The sequence below is a fragment of the Aquarana catesbeiana genome, linkage group LG10 (assembly GCF_042186555.1).
Source record: "Aquarana catesbeiana isolate 2022-GZ linkage group LG10, ASM4218655v1, whole genome shotgun sequence".
NCBI lineage: Eukaryota > Metazoa > Chordata > Amphibia > Anura > Ranidae > Aquarana > Aquarana catesbeiana.
The window spans coordinates 20,751,218-20,773,909 of record NC_133333.1 but is presented as its reverse complement, the minus strand read 5'-3'; the positions used below and the strand labels follow the sequence as shown (position 1 = coordinate 20,773,909).

The 22,692-nt window shown below is 42.3% G+C and overlaps 1 protein-coding gene across 1 annotated transcript; it reads left to right on the top strand.

The window, feature by feature from the left end:
• The first annotated feature begins 3,197 nt into the window (after positions 1-3,197).
• On the top strand, positions 3,198-19,019 carry LOC141110429 (phospholipase A2 inhibitor and Ly6/PLAUR domain-containing protein-like). The gene is made up of 5 exons (XM_073601774.1): positions 3,198-3,356; positions 8,849-8,965; positions 11,656-11,802; positions 15,337-15,477; positions 15,674-19,019. Exons 1-5 carry the CDS (start codon positions 3,308-3,310, stop codon positions 15,865-15,867), a joined length of 648 nt encoding a protein of 215 aa, XP_073457875.1. The 5' UTR covers positions 3,198-3,307; the 3' UTR covers positions 15,868-19,019.
• The last annotated feature ends 3,673 nt before the right edge of the window (positions 19,020-22,692 follow it).

The following is a 22,692-nucleotide window of genomic DNA, read 5'->3' as shown; positions in this document are numbered from 1 at the left end:
TGTTACTATAGTTACCTTTTATTTACTGGCCTTAAAGTAGAAGTAATTGTCTTTTAATTTTGGATGGAGTAAGGGAGGGTTATAACCTTTTTTAGTTTTTTTTTGCCATCTGTGTCCATTTGGGGAGATTTCCCTTTACTTCCTGTCCCATCACCAAAACAGGAAGTGAGAGGAAATCCCTCCAAAGTGAGGGAATCCCTGGTTGTCACCAGAACTAGTAAGACTTCCTCCTGATTCTGGTGACAAACCAGGATTTGGGGATTTTATTTTACTTCTACTCTTGGTGATAACAGTAAACGGGACAAATAGAGAGGGTGAATCTCCCTAATGAGGACACAGACATCAATAAAAACCTGACAGGGGTTCCAATCCGGGTTCCAATCCCTCTCCACTCCATCCAAAGCTAAAAAAAAAAAAAATTAAATTAAAACGTTTTGCCTTTAGGTACACTTTAATATCGAACTAAACCCGTCTAGAAACAGCCTAATAAAGGTAATAATAACTGTAAGCGCATGTACAGAAAAATGCATACAATAGTAGGGATATATGGGTTAGCCAGGCATTTAGTCCATGGCTGTAGTACTGGCAGTCCAGGGGTTAAGTAGAGCAGGTGGAATGGTTGATCTAGAAGGCGGCTGCTGTCCTCAGAGAGCTGGCTCTGTGGTAGGCAAGAAGGGGGTAAAGAAGGGAAGCGCCACCTGAGTGCAGTATTAGTATGTATTTTTAATGACGCATCATATAGTAACATAGATAAAAAGCTCATCTGTGAGTAGGCGGTCCTTGATGGATTCCTCGAGCCCCAATCCGGATGGTGTTACAGCGGTGTAGAGCTGCGGGTGGAAGCTATTCAGCCAGAGGTTCTACCTGTGGCCATCAGGGAGAAGCTGGGGCCGGCGTGGAGCGCACGGCAGATGTGCGTGACGTCACGGGTCATCCAACGGCTCCCGGGTACACTCCGGGGGGGGGGGGGCTTCCACCGAGGGAGGGTTCTGGCAGTGAGTGAGCATGTGAATAGGCTACGCGCTCGGAGCAGCTGCTCCTTCAATAGGCCTCAGGCCTATCTGGTCTTAGGACCCGCTTTCTGTCCTGATTGGCCAGAAGGAGAAGCAGGAAGACAATAGTGAATGTTGATTTGCTAATGTCCCAACCTTTTGGAAGCCAATTAGAGCCTCAGGCTCTAATCATGTGCTTCAAAAAACCTCAAAAAACAAAAAAAAACCTCAAAAAAACAAACAAAAAAACAAAAAAACCTCATAGAAATCTATCTATGCGCCCCGCATGGAGATTAGAGGGGCGGTCATCCATTGGCCGGCACCCGTTGATCGGCTTGTACTGTGTTTATCCACTTGCCGACCAGCCGCCGCAGTTTTACTGCGGCAGAATGGCACGGCTGGGCGAAACAACGTTATGTTACGTTGCTTCGCCCTGTGGCCACTAGGGGCACGCCTGCTGCTCGCCCCCCGGGGCCGATGAGAGTGCCCGGCGGGCGCCCGCGAGCGCTCGTGACACACCGAGAACCGGGATCTCTGTGTGTAAACACAGAGATCCCAGTTCTCTGAGGGGAGAAGAGACCGACCGTGTGTTCATACAAAGTATGAACAGCGATCTGTCATCTCTCCTACACAGTCCCCTCCCCCCTTCAGTTAGAACACAGAGGGGGAACATATTTAACCGTGTTAATAGTGTTAACCCCTTCCCTGCCAGTGACATTTTTACATATAATCAGTGCATTTTTATTGCACTGATCGCTGTATAAATGCCAATGGTCCTAAAAATGTGTCAAAAGTGTCCGATGTGTCCGCCATAATGTCGCAGTCCCGATAAAAATCGCAGATCGCCCCCATTACTAGTAAAAAAAAAAAAAAAAAGAAATTATAAAAATGCTAAAAATCTATCCCCTATTTTGTAGGCGCTATAACTTTTTCGCAAACCAATCAATATACGCTTATTGAGATTTTTATTACCAATAATATGTAGAAGAATACATATCGGTCTAAACTGAGAAAAAATCGATTTTTTTTTTTTTTAAATGGGGACATTTATTATAGCAAAAAAGTACAAAATATTGTGTTTTTTTCGAAATTGTCGCTCTTTTTTTTGTTTATAGCGCAAAAAACAAAAACCACGGAGATGATAAAATACCACCAAAAGAAAGCTCTATTTGTGGGGAAAAAAGGACGTAAATTTTGTTTGGATGCAACGTCGTGCGACCGCGCAATTGTCAGTTAAAGTGACACAGTGCCGAATCGCAAAAAATAGCCCGGTCATTCAGCAGCCAGACACGCCCCCTACCTGGATATGCCAGATCATGTACTAGGTATGCGATCCGGTGCAGGAGAGACGCTCTGCCGCCGTATAACCAGGTTATGGGGTCGGCAAGTGGCTATTTTCTGACCTTTCAAATGTTTCTGATAACAGTTCCTTACAAGGCATGCCGTGACTTGTGAGTGATAACGATCACATCTGCTTCTGCTCTCAACCAAACTGTCAAACCATCAAATGTCTGGTGTCATAACTGATCACATGTGCAGCACCATGGCAGTTGTCGATCATACAGAGACCAAGACGGCGGCTTCCTTGGCTGTAAGGCTGGATTCACACCTATGCATTTTTAGTGCTTTTTGCATTTTGCAGATTTGCACTACAATCCATTTACCATGGTTTCCTATTGAACACCTTCTGTAGTGCAAATCTACAAAATGCAAAAAGCACTAAAAATGCATGGGTGTGAATCCAGCCTTAAGGAGAGGAGATTGCAGTTCTGCTTTAAAGCGGAAGTAAACCCCCCTATCACTTTCAGCCAAGGAAGCCGCCACCTTGGTCTCTGTTTGACCTGCAACTGCTATGGTGCTGCACATGTGATCAGTTATGACACCAGCCTTTTGATGGTTTGACAGTTTGGATGAGAGCACAAGCAGATGTGACGGTTCGCATCAGGGCATGATGGGGATAGAACTGTTTTTAAAACTAAATTGATGGGTTTAGTTTAACATTAATGATCGTTTATTACATAGTACGGCACTGCAAGGATCATTTTTGTTCCTGCCTTGAGTTTCACATTTTCTTCCCAACCGGCATGCTGAGACTTGTAGAACATTCCGCTGAATAAAGACTAAAGCTGATAATCATCGAAGGTATTAAAAAGACAATTGTGAAAATCGATATACGGCACGTCTTATGAAAGACGATATCTCATAGGTACCTCCTCCTCACCTTGCAGTCTTCCGCCCTGACGTCTCTCTGGTATAAGGTCGTCAGAGCTGTTCCTAGATAGAGTTCTCACATCCATCCATACACAGAGAACATCATGAAGCCTCTGGGACTCCTGCTCGTGATTTGCAGCCTCGCTTCTACAGGTAAGATTGTCTTAGCACTCGGGGACATCCCTGCTTTCTGCCATGACAATTATTGACACTCGATATGCTTGCAAAAGTGCAATATTTCTAAATGAATCTTTGCTCATCACTGCTAATCTGGTACTTTTCTATAAACAAAAGGTTTGGGGGTTTAAATACGCCTGTACCTACACATATAATTATCCCCTGTCTCACTACTCACCCTTATTTTCCACAATTTATGAATGGATATTTAAAAAAAAAAAACACCCATAAGGTAAGGGTTTAATGAAGGGGTCTCAAACAGGTGGCCCTCCAGCTGTTGCAAAACTACAAAGTCCCATCATGCCTCTGCCTATGGGAGGAGTCACGCTTGTAACTGTCAGCCTTGCAATGCCTCATGGGACTTGTAGTTACGCAACAGCTGGAGGGCCACCAGTTTGACACCCCTGGTTTAATGTTTCAATTATATGGTTATATTTTACCTTCCATTACCTCAAACAAACACCCCCAAATGTCATAGACGGAAGAGGATTGTAAGCAGCAGTGCTCCTCTCAAGACTGGTGTAATGCTACCCCTGAAGGGGCGGCTGTAGATTTAATTGGTTCTTCCCTTCAACAATGCCAAGGAAGCCAGGTACACAGCCATTCAGTCCAGCTCATAAAACAGTCTAGGCAGCATTTGTCTTTTTGTACAGGACAACTCTCTCTTGCTCTAAACAGCAGCAACACGGTCCTTCACTCACAGCTGAGAACCATGAGACAGTTTGCAGAACTGTGACAACCAGGGCTTTTTTTCTCAGGGAATAAGTGCAGGAACTCAACCACGACCCCCCACAACCCTCCTCCCCCACACAAATCCTCCAAGCTGCATCAAATATGGGGTGTATCCATATTTCACTAACAGTGGGAAGGTTGTAAAAGGGCATTAAATACCACGTGTGCATTACATGCAGAGTACAGGGGTGCACTATATACAGAGTGCAGAGTTCAGGGGTGCACTATACAGAGTGCAGAGTTCAGGGGTGCACTATATACAGAGTGCAGCGTTCAGAGGTGTACTATATACAGAGTGCAGAGTTCAGAGGTGCACTATATACAGAGTGCAGAGTACAGGGGTGCACTATATACAGAGTGCAGAGTTCAGGGGTGCACTATACAGAGTGCAGAGTTCAGGGGTGCACTATATACAGAGTGTAGAGTTCAGGGGTGCACTATATACAGAGTGCAGAGTTCAGGGATGCACTATATACAGAGTGCACAGTTCAGGGATGCACTATATACAGAGTGCACAGTTCAGGGGTGCACTATATACAGAGTGCAGAGTTCAGGGGTGCACTATATACAGAGTGCAGAGTTCAGGGCTGCAATATATACGGAGTGCAGCGTTCAGAGGTGCACTATATACAGAGTGCAGAGTTCAGGGGTGCACTATATACAGAGTGCAGAGTTCAGGGGTGCACTATACAGAGTGCAGAGTTCAGGGGTGCAATATATACAGAGTGCAGCGTTCAGAGGTGCACTATATACAGAGTGCAGAGTTCAGGGGTGCACTATATACAGAGTGTAGAGTTCAGGGGTGCATTATATACAGAGTGCAGAGTTCAGGGGTGCACTATATACAGAGTGCAGAGTTCAGGGGTGCAATATATACAGAGTGCAGCGTTCAGAGGTGCACTATATACAGAGTGCAGAGTTCAGGGGTGCACTATATACAGAGTGCAGAGTTCAGGGGTGCACTATATACAGAATGCAGAGTTCAGGGGTGCACTATACAGAGTGCAGAGTTCAGGGGTGCACTATATACAGAGTGCAGCGTTCAGAGGTGCACTATATACAGAGTGCAGAGTTCAGGGGTGCACTATATACAGAGTGTAGAGTTCAGGGGTGCACTATATACAGAGTGCAGAGTTCAGGGGTGCACTATATACAGAGTGCAGAGTTCAGGGGTGCAATATATACAGAGTGCGGCGTTCAGAGGTGCACTATATATAGAGTGCAGAGTTCAGGGGTGCACTATATACAGAGTGCAGAGTTCAGGGGTGCACTATATACAGAATGCAGAGTTCAGGGGTGCACTATATACAGAGTGCAGTGTTCAGGGATGCACTATATACAGAGTGCACAGTTCAGGGGTGCACTATATACAGAGTGCAGAGTTCAGGGGTGCACTATATACAGAGTGCAGAGTTCAGGGGTGCACTATGTACAGAGTGCAGAGTTCAGGGGTGCGCTACATGCAGAATTCAGGAGTTAACTACACACACAGTGCAGAGTTCAGCCATGTTTCACAGCTGCTTACCTCTGCATCCCCCAATCACAACTCAATTTCACCCCTTTCAACTTTGACCACCCCCCCACCTACACTGTCCCATATTCTCCTCCCCCTTCTTAAAAGCTCTGCCATCTTCAACATGTCTTTCTTTTGTTGCCATATTAAGCTGAAGCACCTAGGAGGCTCTAGTACCTCCCTGCACACTATAGGTGGCTTCACCTCTCACTTGCAGCAAGATCATCTAGTGGGGGTGTCGACATCCGAGTACCAGGGAAAAATGGAAATCACAGAGGGGTCAGCCTACCACACGATACCCCCCTCCCGCCCATTACCCCACTGCAGTTTGGGCACCTGCATCTCCCTTGTCCTCATCCTGCACTTAGTGGGAGCTGCAAAGGAGATCAGATCTGAGACACGCTGTCACTTGTAAACACAGAAGCCGGACTTCTGTGTTTACAAATGATAGTGGTGAGCAGGGAGCAGAGGGCCTGAGCCAAAGGTGGCAGAACTGAGTTCCACCATGTTCCAGCTGAAAAAAAGCCCTGGTTACAACTAGATATGTTCACGGCTGGGGACCATGAAGTAGCTTTAGCACAGGTACAACTAGATATGTTCATGGCTGGGGAACACAAAGTAGCTTTAGCACACATCCAGCTAGATATGTTCATGGCTGGGGACCATAAAGTCACTTTAGAACAAGTGCAGCTAGTTATTTTCACAGCTCGGCAGGGTCGGGACAAGGGGTGGGCAGGAGGGGCACTGTGGTATCATGTGAGATAGTGGGGTGCCACAGGGAGATGGGGGGAGGGGATTTGTGCTGGGTGGGGGGATATGGGGGGGCAGCAAGGGAGTAAGAATTGTTGTAGGAGGGGAAATTTAGGAGGGTGCTAGGAATGGTGATTTGGGGGATATTTGTGTTGGGAGGGGGGTGGGGGAAGAGGATTTGTGCTAGGAGGAGAAACTTTTTTGGGGCGATCTGTGCCAGTAAGGATGATTGGAGGCTATTTGTGCTAGGAGGGGAAATCAGGGGGGAATTGTGCTAGCAGGGGGGATTTGTGCTGGGAGGGGGATATGTACTCGGGGGGGGGGGATTTGAGGAGTAGAGGATTTGTTCTAGGAAGAGTTGGGGGATTTGGGTCAGAGAGGATTTGAGCTGGAAGGGGGGGGGGCAGAGATTTGTGCTGGGAAGAGAATTTGTCCTGGGAGGATGGAAGATTTATGCTTAGGGGGGTTGTTGTTGCTAACACATAATACTCATGCATCTTGGAGGGGGGCAGAGTTTGGAATGTTCCCCCTGGTCACTGCAGCTTGGGACCATGAAGTAGCTTTGTCATGGGTGCAGCTAGATAGGATTAAAGCTGGGGACCATGAAGTGGCTTTAGCACAGGTACAGCTAGATATGTTTACAGCTGGGGACCATGAAGTAGCTGTAGCACAGAAACAGCTAACAGTTAGATACTGTATGTTCATGGCTGGGGACCATGATATAGTTTTAGCACAGGTACAGCTAGATATGTTCTGGGCTAGGGACCATGAAGTAGTTTTAGCACAGGTAAAGCTAGATATGTTCATGGCTGGGGACCATGAAGTAGCTTTACCACAGTTACAGCTAGATATGTTCAAGGCTGGGGACCATGAAGTAGCTTTAGCACAGGTGCAGCTAGATATTTTAATGGCTGGGGATCATAAAGTAGCTTTAGCACAGGTACAGCTAGATATGTTCATGGCTGGGGACCATGCAGTAGCTTTAGCACAGGTGCAGCTAGGTAGGACCATGGCTGGGGACCATGAAGTAACTGTAAGGTGCAGCACAGGCTCTACTCGCAGGATTCTGGAACAAGATCAGTCTATTGCAGCTTCTTGCTAAGTAACCTACCATTCAATCTAAAGGGTACTGGGTCAAGCTGCCCCCCACCTCACGGCTTACAGATCCATTCCCTCAAAAGGAATAAAGAGAATCTCCTCAAGGCTCCAGACTATTTACCAGCATCCCAGCCACCACTCAGACTTCTTTCAGCCTACATGATGTCTATCTAAGTCCAACTCTTCCCACACTTCTCAGGCTCCACCCCAAACAGACATTATATAGACAACAGGATGACCCACCCCTAGGGGGGACTTAGCTATGCAGAGGCTTAACTCCTGCCTACAATTGCGTCTCCTTTTCACCACAGGCCTATCTTTGTATATTTTGGATGTGTATATGTAGAACTGCTTTTAGATTAGTAGAAGCAAAAAGTACAATGTTTTATTGACATGGTACTTGGGACTGAAAACTCAATTCATCCCCGTCTGTCTTGCAGTAAAAAAAAAACTTGCAAGGTTTTAACCATTCTCTACCTCATACAAAACCATGTAACAATAGCCCCCAGAGGGGGGCAGTGGAAATATACAAGGTCCCCTTCACCTGTCCTTTGGCTAACCACCCTGTGTTCAGTTCCAGAAGCACACTGACAAACTCAGTCTAAGTGTCTTTTTAGAGATCATTGAACAAAATGCAGGGAGGAGAGTTGAGGGTACAGAATACCCTAGCCACATGAATCTTAGAGGACAGTTTCCTGAATGTTTTTGTTCCAGCAATGTTGGGCCCTATAGTAGCAGCTTCCAAAACAGTGTTGAGTAAAGAGGGGACAGCCAGCAAATCTGAGACCCTGTAAGGGCAGTCACAGTCCTTTGCAGCATCTTCTGGCATTTCAACCTGAAGAAGTACTTCCACACCTGGTGCTACAGGCAGAAAAGACCACAACCTCTCCTGCCTAGCATCCACGGACAAGTTTCCTTCAGGCAAGTCTTCTTTCAGGTCCTCAGCCCATAGAACATGCTGAGGCCTACTAATAGTAGCTACTCTGGGACTCTCACACATGCCCCCTCTCAGAGGAAAAGCACCAGGGGGAGACATCTCTGCTCAGATTCTCACAAATATGTATCTTCTCCCCAGCCATACCGTCTGGGCCAGCCTCCCAGAGATTGGCTAAGGTCAAATAACCATAAACCAGTGACTGACCCTCCCACACTATTTCTGGAGCATTATTCCGGAAGCAGGCAGAAGCAGTCAGCCACCAGGTTTAGGGGTAACCCTGATCAGACCTAAAAAGAAATTTGCAACTCAGCTAGTTACAGCAGAGCTAAATACAACGTTTAGTCAGCCCAGGGCACAGGCGCTGCAACTAAAAGAAAAAAAATTCTATAGTAATACTTTAAATTAAAATAGATATATTATTCTCTTTTTGAACACCAGGTTTCTCCATCTCATGCAAAAGTTGCTGGCACATGCATGGCTCCCCGTGCAATGGATTATCAGTGCCCTGCTCATCAGATCAAGTTTGTGTCGCTTCCTACACTCTTGTAACAACAGGTATAATAATATGCATAATAATCATATGTACTGTATACTAATAGGGGGTCACTTACTTTTTCTGGAGTCTGAATAACTGTGAAGAGAACAGGGCTGCATTTGAGTACAATTACCATTTAATTATTTTCTGTTTCAATATAGTACTAAAATATTTCACAGCACTCACACCGTATATACAACTATTCGCATTAGCCTCACCCCCGAGGAGCTTCCACTCTAATGTTATAAATAGATATATGTCTCAGATAGGTATTTTATACTATAAATTTTAGGACGGATCTCTTAAGTCCAGCTCCTCTCCATCTGCTATTACTAGCTGCCTGTCAGAAACCATGAAATCAGACTGAGACAGAAGTACAGTTAAATCACACTTGTTTAATAATAAAAGTAAAAAGAACAAACATAGTCAAAACATAGCCAAAGTTCAGTAACCGGAATGGATAGTCAGCCAAGCCAGAAGTCAGGGATCAATGTAGTGGAACAGCAAGCAGGATCTGGAGCCAGAAGGGATGTCAGCAAAGCAAGTCTTGAACAGGATCTCAGGAGATAGTTTCTGTGATGTTGACCAAGGCGAAGGCAGAGAACCTCTGGACTGGACAGCTTAAATAGGCAGGACTGACGAGCAGGATATCATCAACAGCTGAGTAACTGTGAAGAGATAGGAGCTGGCAATTAGCTGACAGCTGAGCGGCCAGCTCAGAGAAGGAAGGGCTGAGCCTAGCCCTGACACTGCCAAAATGCAACGGCTCCTGTTTAAGATGACACCTGCAGATGGTCTACAAGTGCCAATGAGTAAATGTAATTGGGTTCACTTTGCAAAGGGAATCTTCCCCACAGCTTGGTGAATCTGGTGAAGTTTCACTTTGTAAAGAATACCGAATCATGTGCAATTAAAAACAAAAAGAAAAAAAAGGCTTTTTTGCTTGCACATGATTGGATAAAGGAAGTCAGTATAACTTCACCTCATTATTTACTAAATTCCTCTTGCAAACTAAACAGCCTATTTGCCTTTAGTAAATCAATGTATTGTTTGAATGTACGAAAGATAGAGAACAACCTGATATCCAGAGAGCACCAACCCAGTATATAAAAAAGGAAGAATGCAAACAAGATGGGCATTTAGTGGTGGCCTCTGGATATATACATAGAAATACAGAAAAAATAGAAAAAATTGCAGTTTATTCATACAAACACATATAAAATAGGAAATACATCCATAGGGCAATGTACAGCTCACATATATAAAATCCACATAGAGAGAAATGATCAGACGTAGTGTTGAGCTTGCCTACATGTTTCACGGTATGCATCGCTTCCTCGGAGCTTCAATCTCCATGTCTGGCTGTACATATCTAGTAAGCACAGACAAAACAACATAGAGTATATATATATATATATATATATATATATATATATATACACAAACATACATATTTATACATCCTATCCCGTGACATAAAGGGGAATACAATAAAACAAAAGAGGGAAAATACCTCATTTGTCTATAGGTCAGGTGCACTCAGGCTAAGGGGAGACCAAATATTGATACACAAACTTGCTGACATCCTCTCAGTAATGTGGAAAACAGCTGACGTATCCATCAAATATCACATATGCTCTATATTAAAAGATAGCAAAAAAGAGATCATAAAGAAATAGCAAGGGAGAGATCATAGTCACTCTTATATGGTCCCATACAGTTGAAAATCATGGCCAAATACATTGTGACTAACCTCGGTTTGATTAAGCCATATAGGTAATGACCGTGTGACAGTCACTTCTAGTGATGACCAAAATCGAATATCAGGTCTACATTATAGGAAACCAAATCCAAGGTTATATCCACAACATAGAAGTAACCACCCCGTATCAAGGTTAATCACAACTAGAGGCCAGTATAATTCTTACCAACGGATATGTAATCAAGGAAAGAGAGCAAAGCTGCCATAGACAGGTATCCAGATTCCAACCAGGAAGAGAAAGGGAAGTTATATAGATGTCCAGCAGTGTGTCTGGGTCTCCCGAGGACCCGCTCCACCAGTAAGTGACCCCTAATTAGTCTAGCCCTTAAATAGAGAAAAGGGGCTGGCCGAAAGGAAACTGGGCGGGTCCTCTCTCTATTGGCGAAATCGCAAGTAAAAAAAAAAAAGAAAATGTTATGTTTGAGTGCAGAAAGTTATGCGAATGCGCATGTATATGCAGATACATATATACATTGAAACTCTGGCAGCTAGAAGAGGATGAAGAAGAATTTTACACTTGTACTGTATATGCTTATATACCTTAACATGCCTGTATGAGTGTATATACAAGGTGTTTAGGACTTTAGGCACACAATGGGGTTGATTTATTAAAACTGGAGGGTGCAAAATCTGGTGCAGCTCTGCATAGTAGCCAATCAGCTTCTAATTTCAGCTTGTTCAATTAAGCTTTGATTGAAAAATAAATAAATAAATAAAAAGCTGGAAGCTGATTGGTTTCTATGCAGAGCTGCACCAAATTTTGCACTCTCCAGTTTTAGTAAACAAACCCGAGTGGATTTCTGGCAGGATCGCCAATTTTTTACTTTGTTTTGCAGTGTTTTAAAGAGATAAAACGAGGTAAAATGTGTATGTATTGAAAAAATGCACTTTTTTATTTTTATTTGACCTGATGTACACTTTAACTCTATTGTTATCTAACAAACACAGTGATATCAGAGTCCCCACAATATACGTTAAGCTGTGGATCACGCTCGCAGTGCAATCTGAATGGAAGCCTGACCTTCAACTACGGAAAAGTGAGGACGGGGACTTCGTGTTGTGATACCGATAACTGCACCCCACTCTTCCCTACCTGTAAGTCGCACACAAGTTTGCTGAGCGTTCAGTAAGATGAAGATGATGAAATACTTCTGTGCTTGTAGGACAACCTATCATTAGGGAAATACATTGCCTCTGAAAATAGCACTCCCCAGGCTGTCATGCTGCACCTCTGATCTCAATGCTATGAATCATTGACCTGGAGAAAGTATGCAGCTTATTATTTTCTTTTCTTTTCTGATTTGCTTATCTGTTTCAAGTCAATGCTTCGGAAAGCAATAAAGCCAGGCGGCCGGCATAGCAGCCATAGAACTGGCATTTTCCGAAAGAGAACAGCACAGAATTTCTTTAAATACCTTATTGAACTCCCCTATTGGTGAAAGATAAGGAGGCAGTTTTTTTCTTATCTGTAGCCAATACGTTGGTCCGACTACGAGAAAGTTAGATATTAGAATGAATGAGCATCTAAATAATATAAAGAAAGGATTTACAAAGCATAGTCTTTGTAATCATCTTAGATTATACCATAATAAATCTTGTATTATAATAATAATAATAATAATAATAGGGATCCTAGTCTAATGTCTTTTGTGGGGTCGATAAGATTGAACCTCACTGGAGACGAGTCAATGCTTCGGAAAGCAATAAAGCCAGACGGACACCATAGCAGCAATTAGAATTAGCATTTTCAAAAAGAGATCAGTGCATCATTTCTTAAAATACTTTATTGAACTAAAAATATATTTTTTTTAATACATTTTTAATTCAACTCTTTTTTATTAACGTTTTCAATGTGAACAATGAAAACAGATGTCAATGTACATGTGAATCTCTTTCATAAGGTGTAATACAATGATAGCGTCAAAGAAGATGGTCCAAACTGTTGTAACAGAGATTCTTTTTTTTTTTTATATATCCACCTATTTATGATGAGGCAACTCATACCTGATGTAGCATGACATTTATGACAAATATTTCTTTTTTTTTTTTTTTAACCACTTGCTAACCAGACAATTCTAACACTTCTCACTTATATGTAAAAATCTACTTTTCTTGCCCCCAAACATTATATATATATATATATATATATATACCGTATATATCCGAGTATAAATCGACCCGAATATAAGCTGAGGCACCTAATTTTACCACAAAAAACTGGGAAAACTTATTAACTCGAGTATAAGCCTAGCGGGAGAAATGCACAGCTACTGTAAGTGGAAAAGAGGGTCAACAATGTCCATTTGCAGCCTCACTGTGCCCATTTGCAGCCATAGGTCCCCTGTACTTCAAACTCTATAGTTAAGGGTTCCTAGATGCCCTACCTAGCTGCAGCCAAAATTTGGGGTCTCTGGACTCAAAGGGTCTCGAAATGACATTGCTGCAGGTGGACAAAGTTGACCAACTTTGGGGCCCTGTATCTCGGGGCCATTTGGTGCTAGGAATCCCAAATTTGGTGTGCAAACCCAGTGGTACTAGCAGTACAACATACAACATATCCAAAGCTGGCCCCAAGATACGGGGCCCCAAAGTCAGTTCGGAAAATGTCATTCTCTGCTGCAGAAAACTGCTTGACATTTTCTGAACCAACTTTGGGGCTCCGTGTCTTGGGGCCACTTGGTGCTAGGAACCCTAGTATGTTGTAGTGCTAGTTCCACTGGGTTTGTACACCAAATTTGGGGTTACTAGAACCAAGTGGCCCCAAGATACGGGGCCCCAAATTTGGTTCAGAAAATGTCATTCTCTGCTGCAGAAAACTGCTTGACATTTTCCAAACCGACTTTGGGGCCCCGTATCGCGGTGCACTTGGTGCTAGGAACCCCAAATTTGGTGTGCAAACCCAGTGGAACTAGCACTACAACATACCCAAAGCTGGGGTTCCTAGCACCAAGTGGCCCCAAGATACGGGGCCCCAAAGTTGGTTCAGAAAATGTCAAGCAGTTTTCTGCAGCAGAGAATGACATTTTCTGAACTGACTTTGGGTCCCCATATCTCGGGGCCAGCTTTGAATACATTGTATGTTGTAGTGCTAGTACCACTGGGCTTGCACATTTGGGGTTCCTAGCACCAAGTGGCCCCGAGATACGGGGCCCTAAATTCGTTTAGGAAAATGTCATTCTTTGCACCAGAAAAGTGCTTGACTCGAGTATAAGCTGAGGGGGGGGGGGCACTTTCAGCACAAAAAAATGTGCTGAAAAACTTGGCTTATACTTAAGTATATACGGTGTATATATATATATATATATATATATATATATATATATATATATATATATATATATATATATATATATATATATATATATATATATATATATATATATATATATAAATATATAGTAGAGGTGCTATAGAATAAAAATGATTTTATTGCACACAATATAATACCCGATTTTTGGTAAAATATAACAGTTGATGTTATGCCGAGTGAATAGATACCCAGCATGTCACTCTTTATTTTTTTTATTTTTTTTTAATTGTATTTTTATTAAGGTTTTACAAAATTTCAAAAATAGATCATGCATAGAAAACACCACTGATGGAAACAGGACCAGAGGTGGAGAACAATGGTTAAAGTGGGTTACAAATCGTTAGTAACTATAAAAAAAAAAAAAACAAAAGAAGGAAAATAAGTGCAATTGCGACATATGGCTCTATTCTATAAGGAAAATACACCAGGGGTCAAAGTAGAGAGAGTAGAGACATGAAACGGAGGGACAGAAAAGCTTAGGGCTTATATCTCCCGCATGTCTCGTTCAATCGAGACCAGAAGGGGTACCAAACTCTAAGTATTTCTAAAATCACCTTCAGAAGATGGACCTGAGAGGGGGGGTAGGGAATAACCATTGTAATGGAATCGTTCTTTTGGCCGCTAACAAAATAAAAAAAGCAAGCTTATTCATGGACTTTCCAATACCAGGGAAAGGGAGGCCTAAAAGACAATGTAGCGAATCCAGCAATAAAGAATGTACTTGTTGGATCAGGGACATTACCATAGACCAATAAGGCACAATATTCTCACATTTCCAAAAGATATGGAAATGGGTACCTCTAGTTTTACCACAACGCCAGCATAAGGGGGAAAGAGAACGGTCTTCACAATGCAAGACTTCAGGGGTTCTGTACCAGAACATAAGGATTTTGTAAGCCATCTCTGTCTGTGCCACACATCTAGATTGTTTGGAAGTAGATGTCCATATTTTGTTCCAACAAGGGAGAGTGATGGGACGTTGAAGAATAGAAGACCATTTACGCATATAGGCATGATGGTCTGCAGAAATTGGGGTGGCTTTGTGAAGTAATTTATAGTAATTTGTGAAGGAGTTACCTTTGATCAGCACATGTTAGTAAAAGTAAAAGACAAAAACAAATTGCAGCTACGTAACCCAGTATAAGGCCTTAGGTAAATTTAGTCAGCCTTAATTCACTCTTTCTTCTCCTTTTCCCTTTAGCTGATATTTTTCAGTTGATTTTTATTCTTTTTATTTTAACTATTCATAACATTTTTTGAATTTTTTTTTTTACTATCAGTTTTATTTGTGTTTAGTTATATTTTTTCTTCTTGAAAAGTGCCACCAGTGAGCTCACAGAAGAACGGACTGACATGTCGGGCTTGTTTCTCAGAAACCTCTGATTACTGCTACACCAGTGATACAGTTGAGTGCACCGGAGATGAGATGAAATGTGGCCGTATGGCCAGAAGACTGTCAGGTATTTACCTTAGCCTGGACCTAGAACAAACTGGAAAAAATGGTTATAAATTAAAGGTGGTTATTGACGGGGAGATATCCGCTCACCCAAATGCTCATCTATATTAAAAGAAGAACATTTATCAATTTTAGTATCTCTTTCGTTGTCTCTATAAAATCTGTGTTTTTTTTTTAAGTTTGTATTATTTCATCTCCAGGAACAGTGACAAAAAACGATGCCCTTCGTGGCTGTGCCACCAGAAACTATTGTGAAATATTTGGAAACCAGACGACCACTATCCAAGGGTTAAACGTCGATTCGAAGATGTTCTGCAGTGACGGGGCGGTCGACCTCCATGTTGGGCTCTTGGGTTCTATAGTTGCCATCTTGCTGACAAAGTTACTTTTTTAGAGCTTTTAAAAATGGAGAAGTTTATAAGGCTGATTGATATTTGACTTTTTAGCGCTTGATGTATAGAGAGCTCCTTTGGGGTATTTAATAGGATGGAGTGCCAAATTCTTTGCAATGTCATCATGTAAGCTCTTGTCTTGATTTGAAAGACATCAAAGACATTGTCAATGGGCGCACCTAGATGAAGGTTCCACTTTTATCAAATGTGAAAAGTTAGTTGAAGGCAAAGGCAGTATGAAGTTAGTTAGGGGAGGAAGGCAGTATGAGTTAAAAAAATAAAGATCTGCAGCCTTGAACATTTTTGATAATGTCCTCTCATTTATGGTCAGTTTAAGTGCAGGTGTAAGAAGACAGCTATGTTTGGCAGTTATGGCATGTCTCATATGAGCTCACATTGCCCTGTTTCCCCAAAAATAAGACCTAGCGTGATTGTCAGTGATGGCTGCAATATAAACCCTACCCCCCATATAAGCCCTACCCTGTTTCCCCGAAAATAAGCCCTACCCTGAAAATAAGACCTACAAGGCCTTTAACTAGGGCTTATTTGGGGGGTAGGGCTTATATTGCAGCCATCACCGACAATCACGCTAGTTCTTATTTTCAGGGAAACAGGGTAGCAATTCTCATCCTAATTTCCTACTTGTTATTACAGTGGAACCTTGGTTTACCAGCAATGCGGTTAACAAGCGTTTTGAAAGATGAGCAACTTTATTTTTAAAATTCTGACTCGCTTTCAAGCTAATGGGGTGTGCAGTACCGCATTTGGCCAGAGGTGCGAGGGCGCTGGGGACATTCGGAACGGTTCGGAGCCGTTTTAAGCCATTCAGAAATACTCGTAACCACTCGGAAATACTCGGAAATACTCCGTTCTCGAGTGTTTCCATGCCTTTCCAAGGCTTTCCATGTTCAGCCGAGCTGTCCCTGAGTATTTCCGAGGCTCTCGGGCGCCCCCCCACCTCTGGCCACATGCGGTATTGCATGTAATAGAAGTCAATGCGGAATGTATTATCTTCGTTTCCATTAACTTCTATGGGGAAACTTGCTTTGATCTGCGAGTGCTTTGGATTACAAGCATTCTCCTGGAATGGATTATGCTCATAATCCAAGGTTCCACTGTAGTTACTTTACTTGTTTACCTAGTTAAATAGTTATCTAAATGTGACACACGCCTTTGATTGCCGCTTCGAATAATATTTTTTTTTCCACATTATTTATTTATTGATTTCTAGCCCAGAGCTTAACTTGTTTAACTAGGCAATAATTATATCCTATCTTTAGTAGATAGATAGAAAGTAGTAGAAACTCTCACAGGTCATTAACAGGAGTATGTATTCAAAGAGCAATTGATTCTGTTCAATGTTTTGATGGATTCCAGTCCATCTTTGTCAAGGCATTTCTTGTTTTATGTTTTTTTTTTTATAGAATCATTTTTGTTTGCATATTTGAAAACTGATGATTTTTATGGGTTTTTATTAAAACAATACAGAGTAGCTATTGAGCACAAGTACAAAAGTTCCAAGGCATACGTATCCAGTACAACAGCAAACATTTTTTGCATTTTTAATCAAACACAGAGTTTTTCTTCTTTTGGTATCCAAGTATATATATATTTGGATATAAAAAGTAAAATATTCTGTGTATTATTAAAATTTTTTAAAAAATACATATACACAGTATACATATATGTGTGTGTATATTTATTTGTATACAATAATTAAAATAGGATATGAATATGCCATAGGTAAATAACTTTAACTCAAAGCTGGAGTGTCAAGCTGATACATAGCTGAAATATATACCCAGTTTATATTTATATTAAACCTTAAAGTAGAACCATAGGCAAAACTTTTTTTGTTATCTTGGATAGAATAAAGGAGAATTATATTCTTGTAAGGTTTATTCTTTTGCCAACTTTGTCCCATTGGGGAGATTTACCTTTACTTCCTGTCCCATAACCAAACAGGAATTAAAAGGAGATCCCTGAAAATTAAGGGAATCTCTAGGGGCCCCCCAGGTCACCAGAACTAGTGTCCCCATTGGAACATTTCCCCTCTATTACTTTTCTGGGGACAACACAAAACGTTCACTTTCAATGGTAATGGTAAACAGGACAAATAGAGAATGAATTTCCCTAATGGGGACACAGACAGCACCACCTTATCCAAAAAAAAAAAAAAAATTCTGCCTTTAGTTATACTTTAATACATTATATTAATACTTCGATGTTATCTAAACCTAAATATCTACATATATACAGCATATATATTAGTAATGTTACCCCTGATGAAAGTGCTACAGTCCCTACAATGTGTTGGCTTGTTACTTTTGGACCCCAAGACCCCTTTCACACTGAGCCGCCTCGGGCGTCAGCGGTAAAGCAGCGCTATTTTTAGCGCTGTTTTACCGTTGTTTTAGTGGCGCTATTCGGCCACTAGCGGGTTGGTTTTAACCTCCGCTAGCGGCCGAAAAATCCGCCCGCAAAATGCCGCTGCAGCGGCGCTTTGCCGGCGGTATAGCAGCGCTGCCCCATTGTTTTCAATGGGCAGGGGCGCTTTAGGAGCAGTGAGTTCACCGCTCCTAATGCGCTCCAAAGAAGCTGCTGGGAGGACTTTTTTTGGCGCCCTGCCAGCGCACCGCCCCAGTGTGAAAGCCCTCGGGCTTTCACATTGAAGAGACAAAAGCCGCTGTTTCAGGGTGCTTTGCAGGCGCTATTTTTAGTACTATAGCACCTGCAATCGCCTCAGTGTGAAAGGGGTCTAAATCCTTTAGTATAACGCTTTTTTTCATCTACTTTTCCTGGATATGCTTATTGGGATGTTTTGTACTGCTCTTGGTTCAGCGTCATCTGGGCACATGAGCACCTTGGTGGACGACATTCATTCCTCCAGCAGTCTGGTTGCACAGAGCTGACCTTCACATGGACATGACATGGAGATGGTTTGTTAAGCAGCTGTCCACAGTTGCTCTAAAGGAACAGCACTAGCCAATTATAAAAAAACTGAGCAGTGATCTTCTATTGGAATTCAGGAAGTCAACTGAGCAGGTAGACTTCCCTGTAAATGTAGCCCCGGGCTAAATGTTCATGTCTGACTGTAATAACTGTACGAAGTTACCTTTTCAAAAACAGTTTTCTGAATAAAATGTTACTCAAATGTTCCATTTCAATATTAATTTTTTTTTTCTTTTCCATGACCACACAGATCAAAGTTCATCTTGGGTATTTAATAACGACTGTGTACTTTCTCAGCTAGCCACAGACTAGCCATTCAGACCCAGCTCACAATTACACCATAACATGTTCTCTCCCGGTCTTTTCAATGAGTTAGCCCGGCCATGCACAGTGAAAAATTGGGGAAATTTGAAAAAGGAAAGAAGTTTGCACAATTCCCCCATCAACACCGACAGTGCTGACAGGGGAATCAGTAATTGTTTGTTCCCATTGGGGAGGCGGGGGAGGGCACCCCTGCCAGGAGAAGACATTGATTATTGCTATCGGCTATAGCAGCCACTAGTGATAATGTGAATCCGGTAGACATGTACATGACGAAAAAAAGCTGTTTCAGTTTCCTTTAACTTCGTAAACCACTTCAGGATTTTTTGTGATACGGCACTGTGTAGCTTTAAGGGCTCATTTACACTTGCTGAGGCTTCAACACACATTAGCGGCTCGTTTACACTTGCTTCAAAACAAGGCTTCGGACACGCTTTGTTAAAGCTCTCTGAATGCTAGTCAAAGCTCCTGTCACTAAATAAAGTGGTTAGCTTACAGTCCTGTTTCCACTTTGCTTTTGCTTTTCTTTGGCTTCACTTCAAAAATGATACCCCATGTCACTTTAGTGGTGTTTCAAAGCATCTTCAAAGCCTCCATAGAAGTCTATGGCAAAGCTTGCTTGAAGCCTCACCGAAGCCTCACCAAAGCCCCACCAAAGGCTCATCGAAGCTCCACAAAGCCTCACGGATGCCCCACCAAAGCCCCATCAAAGCCCCACCGAAGCCTCATCGAAGCCCCACAAACCCTCACCGAAGCCTCGCCAAAGCCCCACCAAAGGCTCATCAAAACTCCACCAAAGCCTCATCGCAGCCCCACCGAAGCCTCATCGAAGCACCAAGCAAAAGCAAGGAGTAAACAGGACTGTAAGCTAACATTTTTATTTAGTGACAGGAGCTTTAACTGGCCTTCAGAGAGCTTTAACAATGCGTGTCCGAAGCCATGTTTTGACGCAAGTGTAAACTAGCCCTAACTGACAATTATGCAGTCATGCGACGCTGTACCCAAATAAAATGTATGTCCTTTTTTAATCACAAATAGAGCTTTCTTTTGGTGGTATTTGATCACCTCTGCGATTTTTATTTTTTGTGCTGTAAACAAAAAAAGAAGACTTTTAAAGACTATAAAAAACACTATTAGTTACTTTCTGCTATAAAACACATCCAACAAAAAAAATGTAAAAAAAAAAAAACTAATTTCTTCATCAGTTTAGGCCAATATGTATTCTTCTACATATTTTTGGTAAAAAAATCCCAATAAGCGTATATTGATTGGTTTGCACAAAAGTTATAACGTTTACAAACTACGGGATAGATTAGGGACTTTTAATTTTTTTAATGGCTTTTACTGGTAATGGCGGTGATGTTCGATTTTTTTTTAGCGGGACTACGACATTGCAGCGAACAAATCTGACCCTAAGTGACACTTTTTGGGGACCAGTGACACCAATACAGTGATCAGTGCTTAAAAGAATACAGTAATTACTGTTTAAATGACTCTGACAGAGAAGTGGTAAATATGGAAAGAGGAAAGGAGGGCGCACCGACCTTGTGCATTACCAATGGTAAATTTTATTGAAAGCTATAACAGCAATAATCATACTCAAAAACGAGGGTAATCAATAGGTGAGACTGCGTCTCTAAACGCCTGCAACCCGGACCTGATATTGGAGGAGTCAGGTGGCATCACAAACAGCTGACGCGTTTCAAGGGCGTACCCTCTTCCTCAGAGCCAAAGTGGTCAGAGAAGGGGTAAACACTAGATGGCGATCAAGGGGTTAACTGTGTTTCCTCACTGTGTGTTTTCTTTCTGTATGGGGGATGTACTGACAGGAACAACACAGAGATCCTAATCACTAGGAACAGCAGATCTCCATGTTGTCACCTGACAGAACCGGGATCTGCCTTGTTTACATCCCCGTTCTGCCTCTCTGTGGAGCGAACGTGGCTGGATGACATCGGGTCCTCCGGGCACACGCATCGGCTCCCCTGCCGTGAAGCGGGCACACGACCACAGTATCTATTGCGGGAAACAACATACAGGTACTTTGTTTCGCACAATAGAGCCGCCCTGCTGCAATATATATGCGGTGGGCGGTCTTTAAGCGGTTAATCTAGTTATTTAGTTTTGTTAAATTTGGTTGATTCGTTCAATTCCTAGTCGGGATTCGTATTCAGAATTCATTTTGTCTTTTTTAGAATTTTCTTCGAACTTACCGATTGGAATCGATACATTTTGAATCGCTCAAATCGAAAATGTTGTATTTTTTTTGCAATTCAAGTGCGGCAAAGTGAACAAACAAAAGAAAAATCTTCATCAAATGATTACAATGGCTCTTTAAATCACCATTGGTGTAACAAAAACAGCATTGTTTTGAAATGGTCTTCTAATAACACACACTGCCCCGTACACACGGTCGGATTTTCCGATGGAAAATGTGTGATAGGACCTTGTTGTCGGAGATTCCGACCGTGTGTAGGCTCCATCACACATTTTCCATCGGAATTTCCGACACACAAAGTTTGAGAGCAGGCTATAAAATTTTCCAACAACAAAATCCGTTGTCGGAAATTCCGATCGTGTGTACACAAATCCGGCGCACAAAGTGCCACGCATGCTCAGAGTAAATTAAGAGACGAAAGCTATTGGCTACTGCGCTGTTTATAGTTCCAACCTACGTGTTTTACGTCACCGCGTTCAGAACGATCTGATTTTCTGACAACTTTGTGCAACCGTGTGTATGCAAGACAAGTTTGAGCCAACATCCGTTCGAAAAAATCCATTGATTTTGTTGTCGGAATGTCCGATCAATGTCCGACCGTGTGTATGGGGCAATAGTCTTTGATTTCAGAAATATGTTTACAGTTCGAATTCAAATGAAATTCGACATAAAATTCAATTTGAATCTCAATTTGAATTTCGGAAATTTAGACACATTTAATTTAGTTATTCAGAGCATTCGGTAAACTTTGTTTATACTTTAATTCGGGAATTCGGATATATCCGAATCTCTGAATAACAAAAAATTTGTCCGAATGTTAATTCGGAACGAAACAAACAGCACATGTCTAGAATCCGGCAGGCTGGTTGTACTCAAGTTGATTGATGGTACATTCAGCCTGCCCATTAACGGTTCGAATCTCAGCCAGTCCCTGTTGCATAGGGGGCACTATGTGCACCACATTACTATTCTCTGTCAGGTGCCCAAAGGTGTCCCACCTACAATCCTATAGTGTATACTAAAACAAAAAATTTACTGTGCATCATTAAAGTGTTGGGGTTTGGCTTGAAAAAAAAGTGGCAAACCTAGGTGGGACGGGAGAGCCGTGGAAGATGGCGGGAGGGAGGACGTAAGCCGCTATGATAGCTATCACAAGAGAGCCGGCCATCGGCTCTAAAAAATGATACAAGGTGATGCCTGCAGCTGCATATCACCGCCGTACAACCACTGAAAGTCCAGCAATGTACAGTACGGGTACGTCACTGGATGGGAAGTGGTTAACAGTGAGATCTTCCTTACTGGACTGTTCTTGACCACCTGGCAGTTTTGTGTGTTC